This window comes from Hypanus sabinus, chromosome 24, assembly GCF_030144855.1.
Source record: "Hypanus sabinus isolate sHypSab1 chromosome 24, sHypSab1.hap1, whole genome shotgun sequence".
Taxonomy (NCBI): Eukaryota; Metazoa; Chordata; class Chondrichthyes; order Myliobatiformes; family Dasyatidae; genus Hypanus; species Hypanus sabinus.
The window spans coordinates 32,294,944-32,311,768 of NC_082729.1; the positions used below are offsets into that span (position 1 = coordinate 32,294,944).

Consider the following 16,825-nt stretch of genomic DNA (forward strand, 5'->3'; position numbering starts at 1 on the left):
AGAACAAACCCACATACCATCCCCACACTGTCAGAAAAAACCCACATTCCATCCCCACACTGTCAGAACAAACCCACCAACCATTCCAACACTGTCAGAACAAACCCACATTCCATCCCCACACTGACAGAACAAACCACAAACCATCCCCATACTGTCAGAACAAACCCACCAACGATCCCTACACCGTCAGAACAAACCACAAACCATCCCCACACTGTCAGAACAAACCACAAACCATCCCCACACTGTCAGAACAAACCCACAAACCATCCCCACACTGTCAGAACAAACCCACAAACCATCCCCACACTGTCAGAACAAACCCACAAACCATCCCCACACTGTCAGAACAAACCCACATACCATCCCCACACTGTCAGAACAAACCACAAACCATCCCCACACTGTCAGAACAAACCCACAAACCATCCCCACACTGTCAGAACAAACCCACATACCATCCCCACACTGTCAGAAAAAACCCACATTCCATCCCCACACTGTCAGAACAAACCCACCAACCATTCCAACACTGTCAGAACAAACCCACATTCCATCCCCACACTGACAGAACAAACCACAAACCATCCCCATACTGTCAGAACAAACCCACCAACGATCCCTACACCGTCAGAACAAACCACAAACCATCCCCACACTGTCAGAACAAACCACAAACCATCCCCACACTGTCAGAACAAACCCACAAACCATCCCCACACTGTCAGAACAAACCCACATACCATCCCCACACTGTCAGAACAAACCCACATACCATCCCCACACTGTCAGAAAAAACCCACATACCATCCCCACACTCTCAGAACAAACACACATACCATCCCCACACTGTCAGAACAAACCCACATACCATCCCCACACTGTCAGAACAAACTACAAGCCATCTCCACACTGTCAGAACAAACCACAAACCATCTCCAGCCCAGGAACATCCTGACCCCACCCTCTAGAAAGAGCCACAAGCCACCCCTTAAGAAAATATAGATAGACCTGACTCTGCGGCTCACAATGTACCCCCCCCCCCCCCGAGAAACAAGCGTTAGATCCACCTTCCTCCCCCACAGGAGTAAACAGCCAGACCAAGAGAGGACAGGAAGGGCAGAGGCAAGGTGGATTGGGGTCTAGTAGCACTGAGGGTGGAGTGGGGTGTCTGCTAACCTCTCTGGGCTGTTGCTGCCTCCTCCTTCAGTTGGCTCAGCTTGGCCTGGAGGCTCCGGTTCTCTTCCTCCAGCTTACTGGCGTCTCGGCTCACCGGCTCCACCCCGGCCTCCTTCAGGGCCTGGAACAGATACACCGTTAGCACCAGCTCAAACGCCCAGCCTCCTCACACCGACCACCGAATCCATACCCAACGCAGCACACGCTCACCACCAAACCCAGCCCAGGCCTGGACCATCACGCAACCCAGCACTCCCCTCTCACCACCAAACCCAGCACAGGCCTGGACCCACACCCAACCCAGCACTCCCCTCTCACCACCAAACCCAGCCCAGGCCTGGACCCTCACCCAACCCAGCACTCCCCCCTCACCCCCCACCAAACCCAGCCCAGGCCTGGACCCTCACCCAACCCAGCACTCCCCCCTCACCCCCCACCAAACCCAACCCAGGCCTGGACCCACACCCAACCCAGCACTCCCCTCTCACCACCAAACCCAGCCCAGGCCTGGACCCACACCCAACCAAGCACTCCCCCCTGACCACCAAACCCAGCCCAGGCCTGGACCCACACCCAACCCAGCACTCCCCCCTCACCACCAAACCCAGCCCAGGCCTGGACCCACACCCAACCCAGCACTCCCCTCTCACCACCAAACCCAGCCCAGGCCTGGACCCCACCCAACCCAGCACTCCCCCTCACCAAACCCAGCCCAGGCCTAGACCCACACCCAACTCAGCATTCCCCCCTGACCACCAAACCCAGCCCAGGCCGGGACCCACACCCAACCCAGCCCAGGCCTGGACCCACACCCAACCCAGCACTCTCCCCTCACCACCAAACCTAGCCCAGGCCTGAACCCACACCCAACTCAGCACTCCCCCCTCACCACCAAACCCAGCCCAGGCCTGGACCCACACCCAACCCAGCACTCCCCCCTCACCACCAAACCCAGCCCAGGCCTGGACCCACACCCAACCCAGCACTCCCCCCTCACCACCAAACCCAGCCCAGGCCTGGACCCACACCCAACCCAGCCCAGGCCTGGACCCACACCCAACCCAGCACTCCCCCCTCACCACCAAACCCAGCCCAGGCCTGGACCCACACCCAACCCAGCACTCCCCCCTCACCACCAAACCCAGCCCAGGCCTGGACCCACACCCAACCCAGCACTCCCCCCTCACCACCAAACCCAGCCCAGGCCTGGACCCACACCCAACCCAGCACTCCCCCCTCACCACCAAACCCAGCCCAGGCCTGGACCCACACCCTACCCAGCACTTCTTCCTCCTCCTCACACCCCACCAAACCCAACCTCCAACAGAAGGCTGGCTTCCAGTCCCACCTCCTTTCGGGCTCAAAGATAGAGCCTCCACCAGCACTGGCCCAGACCCCTCATCAATCCCATGATCATTGGCTGCCACCAGCGGGCCGGGGTTCTGGATCTCCCTGGCCCTCAAGAGAAAATGTCTCTTAACTTCACCCATGTGAGCCCAGATCTCACTTACGTCAGAACTAGCATCAGTAGTCAACTATTTCTGGCAGATACTTTGGGGACATTTAAGCTCTTGGATGATGGAAAGGTGGAGGGGAAGGTTGAATGATTTTAGAGGTTAGCGCACTGACTGCTCCACCACTCAGTAAGATCATGACTGCTCTGGCCGTGGACTCACTTTCCCCAGACTCTCACCACGACATTAGTGACAGGAAACCCAATTCCAATTCTGAACAATGAGGCCACCTTTGCTGCTTCCCGAGGCAGAGAGTTTCACAGAGTCACTACTCTGAGAAAAGCGGTTCCTCCTCATCTCTGTCCTAATTCTACTGCCCCCAATCTTGAGGCTATGTCCCCCTAGTTTTAGTCCCACCCACCAGTGGAAACAACTTTCCTGTCTCTATCTATCCCTTCAATGATTTTAAATGTTTCTCCAAAATCCCCTCTCATTCTTCTGATTCCAGTAAGTACAGTCCCAGACGGTTCACCATCTCCTCTTCAGAATCAACCCATTGAAAGTCCTCTGTATCAAGTCAGAAAGATTTGAAAGGGTGCAGAGGAAGTTTACAAGATTGTTGCTGGGTCTGGAGGACCCGAGTTATAAGGAAAGAATGAATAGGTTAGGACGGTATTCTTTAGAAAGTAGAATACTGCAAGGAGATTATACGGAATTATGATAGATAGGATAAATGCAAGCAGGCTTTTTCCATGAGGCTGAGTGAGACGACAACCAGAGGTCATTGGTTAAGGGTGAAAGGTGAGAAGTTTAAGGGGAACATGAGGGGAAACTTCTTCACTCAGCATCATGAGTGTGGAACAAGCTGCCAGCACGAGTGGAGCATGCAAGCTCGATGTCAACATTTAAGAGAAGTTTGGATAGGTACATGGATGGGAGGGGTATGGAGGGCTCTGGTCGCAGTGCAGGTCGATGGGACTAGGCAGCTTAAATGGTTTAAGGATGGGAGGGGTATGGAGGGCTCTGGTCCCGGTGCAGGTCGATGGGACTAGGCAGCTTAAATGGTTTAAGGATGGGAGGGGTATGGAGGGCTCTGGTCCCGGTGCAGGTCGATGGGACTAGGCAGCTTAAATGGTTTAAGGATGGGAGGGGTATGGAGGCTCTGGTACCGGTGCAGGTCGATGGGACTAGGCAGTTTAACTGGTCTAAGGATGGGAGGGGTATGGAGGGCCGTGGTCCCGGTGCAGGTCGATGGGACTAGGCAGTTTAAATGGTTTAAGGATGGGAGGGTTATGGAGGGCTCTGGTCCCGGTGCAGGTCGATGGGACTAGGCAGTTTAAATGGTTTAAGGATGGGAGGGGTATGGAGGGCTCTGGTCCCGGTGCAGGTCGATGGGACTAGGCAGCTTAAATGGTTTAAGGATGGGAGGGGTATGGAGGCTCTGGTCCCGGTGCAGGTCGATGGGACTAGGCAGTTTAAATGGTTTAAGGATGGGAGGGGTATGGAGGGGTATGGTGGGCTCTGGTCCCGGTGCAGGTCGATGGGACTAGGCAGTTTAAATGGTTTAAAGATGGGAGGGGTATGGAGGGCTCTGTTCCCGGTGCAGGTCGATGGGACTAGGCAGTTTAAATGGTCTAAGGATGGGAGGGGTATGGAGGCTCTGGTCCCGGTGCAGGTCGATGGGACTAGGCAGTTTAAGTGGTTTAAGGATGGGAGGGGTATGGAGGGCTCTGGTCCCGGTGCAGGTCGATGGGACTAGGCAGTTTAAATGGTTTAAGGATGGGAGGGGTATGGAGGCTCTGGTCCCGGTGCAGGTCGATGGGACTAGGCAGTTTAAATGGTTTAAGGATGGGAGGGGTATGGAGGGCTCTGGTCCCGGTGCAGGTCGATGGGACTAGGCAGTTTAAATGGTTTAAGGATGGGAGGGGTATGGAGGCTCTGTTCCCGGTGCAGGTCGATGGGACTAGGCAGTTTAACTGGTTGAAGATGGGAGGGGTATGGAGGGCTCTGGTCCCGGTGCAGGTCGATGGGACTAGGCAGTTTAAATGGTTTAAGGATGGGCTGAATGGGCTGAAGCGCCAGTTTCTGTGCTGCAGTCCTCTATGACTACCTTTCCTCAAGTAACGAGACCAGAACGGGTGGTGGGATTGGTGACACAATGGCCTGGGAGGCAGGGGATGAGACGCGACACTCACCTTCTGCAGCTCATCGTTCTCTTCCATGTACTTCTTGGCCGCGTCGGTGGCGCTCTCCGCCTGCTTCTTGAAGGCCTCGTTGGTGGCCAGGAGCGTGGCCTGCTGGGAGAGCAGGGTGACCAGACGCCTCAGGACGCTGTGGGGGAAAGAGGGAGAAACTGCATTCCTCACCAGTCAAAGGCAGGCCTTTTGGCCCATCCGGTTTATGCTGTGGGGAGCAATCCAACAAGCCACAATCCCTGGAGGACTCAGCAACCCTTCATCTGGATTTACATGAGGATAGGTTGTGTGAGCGAGGGCTTCCTCTCCTCGGCAGAGGTGTATAAGACAAGAGGCAGAGATCGAGTGGACAGTGAGAGAGGTTTTCCCCAGGGTGGAAATGGCCAATACGAAGGAGGAAAGTATCAAGGAGATATCAGAAGTACACAGAGAGTGGTGGGTGGTCACTGTGTGGAACACTCTGGCAGAGGCAGATGCATACATTAGGGACTGGGTATATTAAGGAGTAGAACATAAAAGTTTGTAATACTGAATCTTTATAAGGCACTGGTCAGTCTACAGTTTTGGGAAAGAATGTTCTGGGATGAGTCTCCAGAGGAGGCTCACAAGAACATTTTCAGAAACAAAAGGGTTCGTACGAGAAAGGACATGGGAAACAATTGAGGGCTCTGGGCCTGTAGAAGAATGGGGAGGATCTCACTGAAACCTATCCAATGTTGAAAGGCCAAGATAGAGTGGATGCTTCCGATAGTGGGGGAGCCAGGACCAGAGGACACAACTCAGATTTGAGGAATGTCCATGCAGAACAGAGATGAGGAGGAATTTCTTTAGCCACAGGGTGGTGAATCTGTGGAATTCATTGACATGGACAGCTGAGGAGGCCAAGCCATTGGGTACATTTAAAGTGGAGGTTGATAAGACATCAAGGTTACAGGGGAAAGGCAGGAGACCGAGGTTGAGGGGAATAAATCAGCCATGATGGAATGGTGGCACAGCCTCAGTGGGACTAATGGCCTAATTCTGCTCCTATGGCATGTAGTCCAATAGGCCCATGGGAAGGGTGACAGTGATCGCAGAGTTGTTTAAAAGGCCAGTACACATTGTGGGCTGTAGTGTTCCTCCAAACCTTTGACAGTTCACATCCCTGCATAAGGGTGTAAGCACAAGTCTTTTTCTCAGGGAGGGGGTGATTTAAAAAAAAGGGAGTAGTGGTTCAGATCAGAGGGGAGAGATTTAAAAGGTACATTGGGGCAGTTTTTTCCACTCAGAGTAGAATGTGTTTGGAAGGATGGTGGTCGAGATGGGCATATTAATATTTAAAAAGCCATGTGGATTATTTGTCTGATATGTCACATGTCGTGTGACATGGGTGATCATAGTCTTTCCACGATCGTCATTGTTCTTGGCATTTTTTTTTTTTTTTACAGAAGTGGTTTCCCGTTGCCTTCTCCTGGGCAGTGTCTTTACAAGATGGGTGACCCCAGCTATTATCGATACTCTTCGGAGACTGTCTGGTGTCAGGACTTGTGATCTGCTCCGGCTCCTCCTACGACCATCCACCGCCTGCTCCCGCAGCTTCACGTGCCCATGATCGGGGAGGGCTAAGCAGGAGCTACACCTTGCCCAAGAGTGGCCTACAGGCTAGCGGAGGGACACCTCCTTTAGCATCTCCACCCTCCCACGTATATGGATAGAAGAGGTTTAGAGGGCAACGGGCTACAGAGGCACAGATGGCATGTGCTCGTCGGGCTGAAGGGTCTATTTCCGTGCAGCAAGGCTGTGAGATGCTGCCTGGCCTGTTCCCTCTAACCTCTTGTTCCAACGTCTGCAGCCTCTCGTGTCTCCGGCCAAAAAGCCAGTCTTCCCACCGATTCTACCCTCACCCATACACTGAGAGGCCGTTAGAATCAGAATCAGATGTAATATCACTGGCATATGTCATGAAATTTGCGGCAGCAGTACAACGGAGAGAAAAACTGAATTACAGTAAACATGTTATAAATTAAACAAGTGCAAAAAGAGGAAAAAGTAGTGAAGTAGTGTTCGTGGGTTCAATGTCCATACAGAAATCAGATGTCAGAGAGGAAGAAGCTGTTCCTGAATCATTGAGCGTGAATCTTCAGGCTTCTGAACCTCCACCCGGATGGCAACAACACAATGAGAAGAGGGCATGTCCTGGGTGATGGGGGCCCTTAATGATAGACGCTGCCTTAAGGCACCGCTCCTTGAAGATGTTTTGGATACTACAGAGGCTAGTACCCATGACAGAGCTGACTAATTTTACAACATTCTGCAGATTAGTTCAGTAATTTGCAGCAGCTCCGTACCAGACAGTGATGCAGCCTGTCAGAATGCTCTGCACAGTACATCTACAGAAGTTTTTGAGTGTTTTAGGTGATAAACCAAATCTCTTCAAACTCCTAATAGTCGCTATCTTGCTTTCTTTAGAGCTGCATCAAGACACCCAGATTAGATCTTCCAAGATAGTGACACCCAGGAACCTGATATCAGTCACTCTCCACTTCTGATCCCTCTATGAGGATTGGTTCACGTTCCCTCATCTTATCCTTGCTGAAGTCCACATTCAGTTCTTTCATCTTGCAGACAGAGTGCAAGGTTGTTGTTGCAACACCACTCAGATACTGGTATATTTTCCTCCTGTACGCCCTTTGGTAACCATCTGAAATTCTGCCAACAATGGTTGCATCATCAGCAAATTCATAGGTGTCAAAATTTGAGCTGTACCTCGCCACACAGTCATGGGTACAGAGGAAGTAGAACAGCGGGCTAAGCACACACCCCTGAGGTACGGCAGTGTTGATCATCAGTGAGGTGGAGATGTTATCATCAATCCACACAGACTGTGGTCTTCCGGTTAGGAAGAAGGAGGTCCAGAGACCCAGGTTCAAGAGCTTTTCAATCAGGACTGTAAGAATGATGGTGTAAAACACTGAACTATAGTCAATGAATAGAATCCTGACGTATGTATTTGTATCGTCCAGGTGATCCAATGCTGCATGGAGAGCCATTGAGATCACGACGACTGCAGACCTATTGGGCGATAAGCAAATTGCACTGGGTCCAGGTCCTTTCTGAGGCAGGCGTTGATTCTGGCCATGGCCCACCTCTCAAAGAATCTCATCACCGTGGATGAGTACCACTGGACAACAGTCATTAAGGCAGCTCACATGACTCTTCTTAGGCACTGGTATAAACGTTGTTTGTTTTGAAGCAGGTGGCAATGAGAAGTTGGAAATGTCCTTGAATATTCCCACCAGTTGACTGAAGCAAGTTTTCAAAGCTTTACCCGGTACTCCAGAGGCTCGGCCTCCTGAAAGACGGCCTCTGAGAATGAGATCATAGGGTCAGCGGGTGCAGCAGGGATCTTCACAGCTGTCGTTACCGTCTCCCTTTTAAAGCAGGCATAAAAAGCATTGAGCTCATCTGGGAGTGAAGCCATTCATGCTATTGGGTTTCACTTTTTGTAGAATTAATGTCCTGCGAGCCCTGTCAAACGAGTTGTCGTACTCCAACCTCACTCAGAATTGTTTATTCACTCTTGAAACAGCCTTCCGCAAGACATACCTGGCTTTCTTGTACAGACTTAATTGCCACAGATCTAACCCTCAGCAGACAATGATCCTTCTGGTTCATCCATGATTTTTGGTTTAGATGTACAGCAGGTTTTCATGGGTACACACTCACCCACACAGGTTTTAATGAAGTTGCTAACAATCGCAGCATTCCCATACAAATTCAAAAATGAATCCCTGAATACAGTCCAGTCCACAGATTCAAAGCACTCCTGTGTTTCCCTTTGTCTATACCCTCTTGGGCCCGAGTCTTAAGGAGTAGCTCTGCCAGGTGATCAGACTCTGTGTGGGTGTGGAATAGCATGATAAGCACTCTTGATGGCGACGGAACTGTGCTCCAGCATGTTTTCTTCTCTGGTGATCTGATAATTATTTAGTGACTTTTTCAAGCTGTGCTTTAAATCCCCCATGATGATGGAGAAGGCATCAGGATGTGCTGCTTCATACCAGTTGATCACATCGCTCTGCAGCCTGTTTGACATTAGCCTGTGGTGGGATGGACACTGCTAGTAACAGGATCGGTCCAAGTAGTAACAGGATTGGTCCGAGTCAGCATGGATTTACAAAGGGGAAGATCATGCTTGACTAATCTTCTGGAATTTTTTGAGGACGTAACTATGAAAATGGACAAGGGAGAGCCAGTGGATGTAGTGTACCTGAACTTTCAGAAAGCCTTTGATAAGGTCCCACATAGGAGATTAGTGGGCAAAATTAGAGCACATGGTATTGCGAGTAGGCTACTATCATGGACAGAAAATTGATTGGCAGACAGGAAACAAAAGAATTGGGATTAACAAGTCCGTTTCAGAATGACAAGCAGTGATTAGTGGGGTACCACAAGGCTCAGTGCTGGGACCGCAGCTATTTACAATATACATTCATGATTTGGATGAAGGGATTAAAAGTAACATTAGCAAATTTGCAGATGACACAAAGTTGGGTGGCAGTGTGAAATATGAAGAGAATGTTAGGAGAATGCAGAGTGACTCGGACAGGTTGGGTGAGTGGGCAGATGCATGGCAGATGCAGTTTAATGTGGATAAAAGTGAGGTTATCCACTTTGGTGGCAAGAACAGGAAGGCAGATTACTATCTGAATGGTGTCGTTAGGAAAAGAGAAAGTACAACGAGATCTAGGTGTCCTTGTTCATCAGTCACTGAAAGTAAGCATGCAGGTACAACAGGCAGTGAAGAAAGCTAATGGCATGTTGGCCTTCATAACAAGGGGAGTTGAGTATAGGAGCAAAAAGGTCCTTCTGCAGTTGTAGAGGGCCCTGGTGAGACCACACCTGGAGTATTGTGTTCAGTTTTGGTCTCCAAATTTGAAGAAGGACATTCTTGCTATTGAGGGAGTGCAGTGTAGGTTCACAAGGTTGATTCCCAGGATGGCAGTACTGTCATATGTTGAAAGATTGGAGTGACTGGGTTTGTATACACTGGAATTTAGAAGGATGGGAGGGGATCTGATTGAAACATAAGATTATTAAGGGATTGCACACGCTAGAGGAAGGAAACATGTTCCTGGTGTTGGGGGAGTCCAGAACCAGAGGCTATAGTTTAAGAATAAGGGCAGGTCATTTAGAACAGAGTTGAGAAAAAACTTTTTCACCCAGAGAGTTGTGGATCTGTGGAATGCTCTGCCTCAGAAGGCAGTGGAGGCCAATTCTCTGGATGCTTTCAAGAAAGGGTTAGATAGAGATCTTAAAGATAGCGGAGTCAAGGGATATGGGGAGAAGGCTGATTGTGGGTGATCAGCTATGGTCACATTGAATGGCAGTGCTGGTTGGAAGGGCCGAATGGCCTACTCCTGCACCTATTGCTGTGAAAATGATTGCCGAGATCTCCCGTGGCAAGCAAACTGGTGAGGTGTTCCTGATCTGGTGAGCGAGACTGGGACAGCACCACCACGAGGTGCAGGCTTTAAAAGACTCAGTAGTCCTGTGTGGGTGGTGTATTGTGAGCCCCGCCAATCCGAATTACTGTGTTCGGAATGGAAGGGGTGAAACAAGATTCCATGAAGCAAAATACCGAGCGGTCCTAATGTTTACCCTAGCTCAGAGATCTTCAGTTCTACTTACCAGAGACTGTTTTGGTATTGACAGTTGAAAACTTTTAAAAAAAAACGTACAATTAGCCCACCTTATTTCCACCACCGTCTCAAATAGACAGTCCGCAGGCCAAAGTCTGATGTATTTCCATTGGATTTAAGCAGCAATAGACGGTTTAATCATATTAAAAAAGTCATTACTGACTGTATCGACCTTTGATACGGTTGTGCTTCTCAGCTGCAGCAGACTGAAACAGGAATATTTGATCACTTCTATTGAGCTGAGTGCTTTCGAGCCAACTTGATTGGCACAACGGAAGTAGAGAGCCCACCCAGCCCGCACGTGAAGGGGAGGAAGAGCGTGCAAACTCCACAGAGACGCAGCGTGGTGCCCCTGACTCACGGGACCAGTGTCACCAGGAGGAAGCTGGCCCTACAATGGGGGGGTGGGGAGGGGGGAAGAGGGCATTCTCATTGGACCCAATCACTCCTCGTTAACCAGTGGCAGCCCTTCCTTCAGAGGACAGCTCGGGAAATCCTGCCTCCTCCACAGCCCAACAGTGGAACACTGCTGCCCACTTGTGGGAATGATCGGTACTGCTGGGGCAGGGAACTGAAAACTTACCCTTCAGAGGTCAACCACATCCAGAGACAGAAGCTCCCTCGCACACAATCCCATCGCACACTCCTGGGGTTAGACACAGAGTGAAACACAACCCCATCACACATTTCCAGACTGCCTTGTCTGCCAGCACAAGGACTTGCTGTCGCCACCAGTGAGACCGTTATCCCTCAAAACAGTGGGGTAGGGGAAGAAACTGGCACAGGTACTCACAACCACAGGAGGAGGGAAAAGCCAGCGATGTAGAGGTTCCTCTGTGCACGGAACAGCTTCATGTGGATGTGGTCCTCCGCCGTGGGCAGGTGCTTGAGGTCCACCTTGTCTGGAACATTGTATTTCTGAACCTCACGGACGGCATCTGAAACAGGTCAACACAAATCCCTTCATCAGCTCCACTGGCCACTGGATCAGCCAGTCTAATCACAGGAAAAGGACCTTCGGGCAAAAGTATTTGTGTTAAACATGATGCCAAACTGAACTAAAAATGTCTTCCATCTAACAGCCTTGCATCCACTTCCTGCACCAGCCCTGGCAGACAGTGTCCAGCACCCTCCGCTGCACACAGAAATAAACTTGTCCCGTGCCGTTCCCTCTCTCACTTTAAAATGTATGCTCTGTACTATGCAACGTTTCTTGTCTGCAATAAAGATTCTGACAGATACAGCAGACAATTTAATTATCACGCCAATCCACATTTTCACCCAGGCCATCTCAGCAACTGATGACCAGTGTTGATCCCTGTCGAACACCACTGGTCACAGACCTCCAGCCGGAACAGCACTGCACTCACTTTCCACGGACTAGCCAATTCTGAAACCAAACTACTGTTACCATTCACCTCCTGCATCTTTACGTCCCGGATCAGCTAACCATGGAAAACTTCTGCAAAGTGCCTTAAAGTCTACATCGTTAACATCCATTGCCCCATGCCCATCACTTCTCTTCGTCACCTCTAAAGTTCAAAGTTAACTTATTATCAAAGTACATACACGTCACCCTGAGATTCATTTTCCTGCGGGGCGCACTCTGTAAATCGAAACAGTAACGACGTTAGAATCAGAGAAAGGCCACTCTCATCTGAGCATTCAAACAGACCGAACTGTGCAAACACATAAAAAATAATAACAATAAATAAATAGACACACGACGAAAAGGAGTCCACAGGTTGTGGGAACAGTTCAGTGATGGGGCAAGTGGTTGAGTGGCTATCGCCTCTGGTTCAGGTGTCTGATGGTTGAGGGGTTGCAACTGTTCCTGAACCCAGTGTTGTGAGTCCTGAGGCTCCTGTACCTTCTTCCTGATGGCAGCAGCAAGAAGAGAGGACGGCCTGGGTGGTGGGGGTCCCTGATAATAGATGCTGCGTTCCGTGTCGATATGCTGAATACTGGGGAGGATTTTACCTGTGATGGACTATGCCATACCCAGACAGTCAATATACTCTCCACTACACATTTATAGAATTTTGTCAAATCTAGAATCTATTATTAAATCCATAAACCTTGACCTGTCCCTAATCAGGCCACACTTTTCCAGAAGTGGATACATCCTAGTCCATCCACAGAATACATAGAAATGTTCGATTTGGATAGGTACATGGATGGGAAGGAGATTGAGGGCTATGCTCTGAGTGCAGGTCAGCGGGACTAAGCAGGTCAATGGTTTGACACAGACTAGATGGCCCAGAGGGCTAGTCTCTGTTCTGTGATGTTCCAATCCTATCCCCCTGCAACCAGAACCTTTGACATCCTCCCCAGGAGCCACAGTCTGTGCAGATTGGAAATAACATTTCCTCCTCGCTGACAAGAATGTGTGCTTAGCCCACAGCTTTACTGTATCAGCATTAGTGACTGTAGCTCGCCACAGCTCAAATGCCACTGCTGCTGTTGGTAAGATCTCAGATGGCAACAAGCCGTACAAGAGTGAGCTCGATCAGCTGGTAGACTGGTGTCGCAACATCAGTAAGACCAAGGGGTTGACTGTGGGCTTCAGGAAAGGGAAGCCGAGGAAACACACCCCAGCCCTCATCAAGGACTTGGCAGTGGAAAGGATGAACAGTTTCACATTCGAAGGGCATCGACATCATGATTCATCCATCCTGGGCCCAGCACACTGATGCAATCGTGAAGACACTCTACCTCAGGAGGAGACTGTCGGTCAAAGACTTTTGTAAATTTCTACAGATGTACGGTGGTGAGCTACGTGCCCCGTGCTTCCTAAAGACTGACTAGCCGGGCTTTAAACAACTGTGGAGCTCTCCCAATTAGCTACCCCCAGCTCCTGTCTTATAATGTCATAATTCACTCCAACTCATCCCATTCTTTACCTGTGCTGTGCAAAAGTCTTCGGCACTTGGGCACAACACAACGAGGGTGCTGAGGACCCCTGGACGGTACTGCACTTGTTAACAGAGAGTTTGCAAACCTGGTGGGAGCGAAGGATGTTGGGGATGGCGAAGGTGCGGGACAGGAGTGCCAGGGCGGGGGTCGGCACGGGTGCACACACAGGCAAGGACATTTGATTCCAAAGAGCTGATCATTTACAGAACGTCTCTCTGGTGCTCCCTGCTCCCTCCCTTTTCTCAACCACGATTCCCTTCTCCCTGCCCCCTTCCCACTCTGTCCACAATAATTATTAAGGGTGGGGGTATTACAGGAGGTGCAAGGAGCTCCTTCCTTCCACTAGCCTATGGTCACACTTGGGCAAAGTGTTCAGCCCCCCCACCCCACCGATCAGCGTTGCGTGAAGCCACAGGGGCAGGTGGGGGAGGGTCATACGAGCAGCTGGTGCAGATCTCAAGTCCTGTTTATGTGACCACTAACCCTGGGCAGACAATCTCTGCATAGTATTGATGGTGGCTGAGGGTCACCCATCTTGTAAAGACTCTGCCCCGAAGGCGGCGATGGCAAACCGCTTCGGTAGGAGAATTTGCCAAAAACAATAACGGCCATGAAACATCGGCATGTAACGACTGAATGAGCAGCTGCTCTTGGACTGTACAACTGGCCTCTCGATAGCCAGGCAGATCATAGAATGGTGTAGAAAACAGGTTTGTTGTAGTGGGAGGCTGTTACTTCCCCATTATTGACTGTGGCCTTAGTGTAAGAAGCGTGGACTTGGTGCATGCAAAGTTTCTTTACCAGTCTGTGATTCACAGGGAGGCCGTACTGGGAGAACATCACTGCTGAGTTGAGAGAGGCCGTACTGGGAGAACGTCACTGCTGAGTTGGGAGAGGCCGTACTGGGAGAACATCACTGCTGAGTTGAGAGAGGCCGTACTGGGAGAACGTCACTGCTGAGTTCAGAGAGGCCGTACTGGGAGAACATCACTGCTGAGTTGAGAGAGGCCGTACTGGGAGAACGTCACTGCTGAGTTGGGAGAGGCCGTACTGGGAGAACGTCACTGCTGAGTTGAGAGAGGCCGTACTGGGAGAACGTCACTGCTGAGTTCAGAGAGGCCGTACTGGGAGAACATCACTGCTGAGTTGAGAGAGGCCGTACTGGGAGAACGTCACTGCTGAGTTGGGAGAGGCCGTACTGGGAGAACATCACTGCTGAGTTCAGAGAGGCCGTACTGGGAGAACGTCACTGCTGAGTTGAGAGAGGCCGTACTGGGAGAACGTCACTGCTGAGTTGAGAGAGGCCGTACTGGGAGAACGTCACTGCTGAGTTCAGAGAGACCGTACTGGGAGAACGTCACTGCTGAGTTCAGAGAGGCCGTACTGGGGGAACGTCACTGCTGAGTTGGGAGAGGCCGTACTGGGGGAACGTCACTGCTGAGTTCAGAGAGGCCGTACTGGGAGAACGTCACTGCTGAGTTGAGAGAGGCCGTACTGGGGGAACGTCACTGCTGAGTTCAGAGAGGCCGTACTGGGAGAACATCACTGCTGAGTTGGGAGAGGCCGTACTGGGAGAACGTCACTGCTGAGTTGGGAGAGGCCGTACTGGGGGAACGTCACTGCTGAGTTGAGAGAGGCCGTACTGGGGGAACGTCACTGCTGAGTTCAGAGAGGCCGTACTGGGAGAACATCACTGCTGAGTTGAGAGAGGCCGTACTGGGAGAACGTCACTGCTGAGTTGAGAGAGGCCGTACTGGGAGAACGTCACTGCTGAGTTGGGAGAGGCCGTACTGGGAGAACGTCACTGCTGAGTTGAGAGAGGCCGTACTGGGAGAACATCACTGCTGAGTTGAGAGAGGCCGTACTGGGAGAACGTCACTGCTGAGTTCAGAGAGGCCGTACTGGGAGAACGTCACTGCTGTGTTCAGAGAGGCCGTACTGGGGGAACGTCACTGCTGAGTTCAGAGAGGCCGTACTGGGAGAACGTCACTGCTGTGTTCAGAGAGGCCGTACTGGGGGAACGTCACTGCTGAGTTGAGAGAGGCCGTACTGGGAGAACGTCACTGCTGAGGTCAGAGAGGCCGTACTGGGAGAACGTCACTGCTGAGTTCAGAGAGGCCGTACTGGGAGAACGTCACTGCTGAGTTGAGAGAGGCCGTACTGGGGGAACGTCACTGCTGAGTTCAGAGAGGCCGTACTGGGAGAACGTCACTGCTGAGTTGAGAGAGGCCGTACTGGGAGAACGTCACTGCTGAGTTCAGAGAGGCCGTACTGGGAGAACGTCACTGCTGAGTTCAGAGAGGCCGTACTGGGAGAACGTCACTGCTGAGTTCAGAGAGGCCGTACTGGGAGAACGTCACTGCTGAGTTGAGAGAGGCCGTACTGGGAGAACGTCACTGCTGAGTTCAGAGAGGCCGTACTGGGAGAACGTCACTGCTGAGTTGAGAGAGGCCGTACTGGGAGAACGTCACTGCTGTGTTCAGAGAGGCCGTACTGGGGGAACGTCACTGCTGAGTTCAGAGAGGCCGTACTGGGGGAACGTCACTGCTGTGTTCAGAGAGGCCGTACTGGGGGAACGTCACTGCTGAGTTCAGAGAGGCCGTACTGGGGGAACGTCACTGCTGAGTTCAGAGAGGCCGTACTGGGAGAACGTCACTGCTGAGTTCAGAGAGGCCGTACTGGGGGAACGTCACTGCTGAGTTGGGAGAGGCCGTACTGGGGGAACGTCACCGCTGAGTTCAGAGAGACCGTACAGGGAGAACGTCACTGCTGAGTTGAGAGAGGCCGTACTGGGAGAACGTCACTGCTGTGTTCAGAGAGGCCGTACTGGGGGAACGTCACTGCTGAGTTCAGAGAGGCCGTACTGGGAGAACGTCACTGCTGTGTTCAGAGAGGCCGTACTGGGGGAACGTCACTGCTGAGTTGACAGAGGCCGTACTGGGAGAACGTCACTGCTGAGTTCAGAGAGGCCGTACTGGGAGAACGTCACTGCTGAGTTCAGAGAGACCGTACTGGGAGAACATCACTGCTGAGTTCAGAGAGGCCGTACTGGGAGAACGTCACTGCTGAGTTGAGAGAGGCCGTACTGGGGGAACGTCACTGCTGAGTTGAGAGAGGCCGTACTGGGGGAACGTCACTGCTGAGTTGAGAGAGGCCGTACTGGGGGAACGTCACTGCTGAGTTGAGAGAGGCCGTAATGGGGGAACGTCACTGCTGAGTTCAGAGAGGCCGTACTGGGAGAACGTCACTGCTGAGTTGAGAGAGGCCGTACTGGGAGAACATCACTGCTGAGTTGAGAGAGGCCGTACTGGGGGAACGTCACTGCTGAGTTCAGAGAGGCCGTACTGGAAGAACGTCACTGCTGAGTTCAGAGAGGCCGTACTGGGAGAACGTCACT

At 51.5% G+C, this 16,825-nt stretch overlaps 1 protein-coding gene across 1 annotated transcript in view; it reads right to left on the minus strand.

Annotated features, from left to right (window-relative positions):
• The window catches only part of bcap31 (B cell receptor associated protein 31), a 44,613-nt gene that overhangs the window by 7,145 nt on the left and 20,643 nt on the right, over positions 1–16,825 (minus strand). The window contains exons 4-6 of the mRNA XM_059949549.1: positions 11,306–11,450; positions 4,832–4,967; positions 1,183–1,303 (exon numbers count right to left, since the gene is read on the minus strand). Coding sequence (XP_059805532.1) covers positions 1,183–1,303; positions 4,832–4,967; positions 11,306–11,450 — 402 coding nt within the window. The remainder of the gene's footprint in view (positions 1–1,182; positions 1,304–4,831; positions 4,968–11,305; positions 11,451–16,825) is intronic.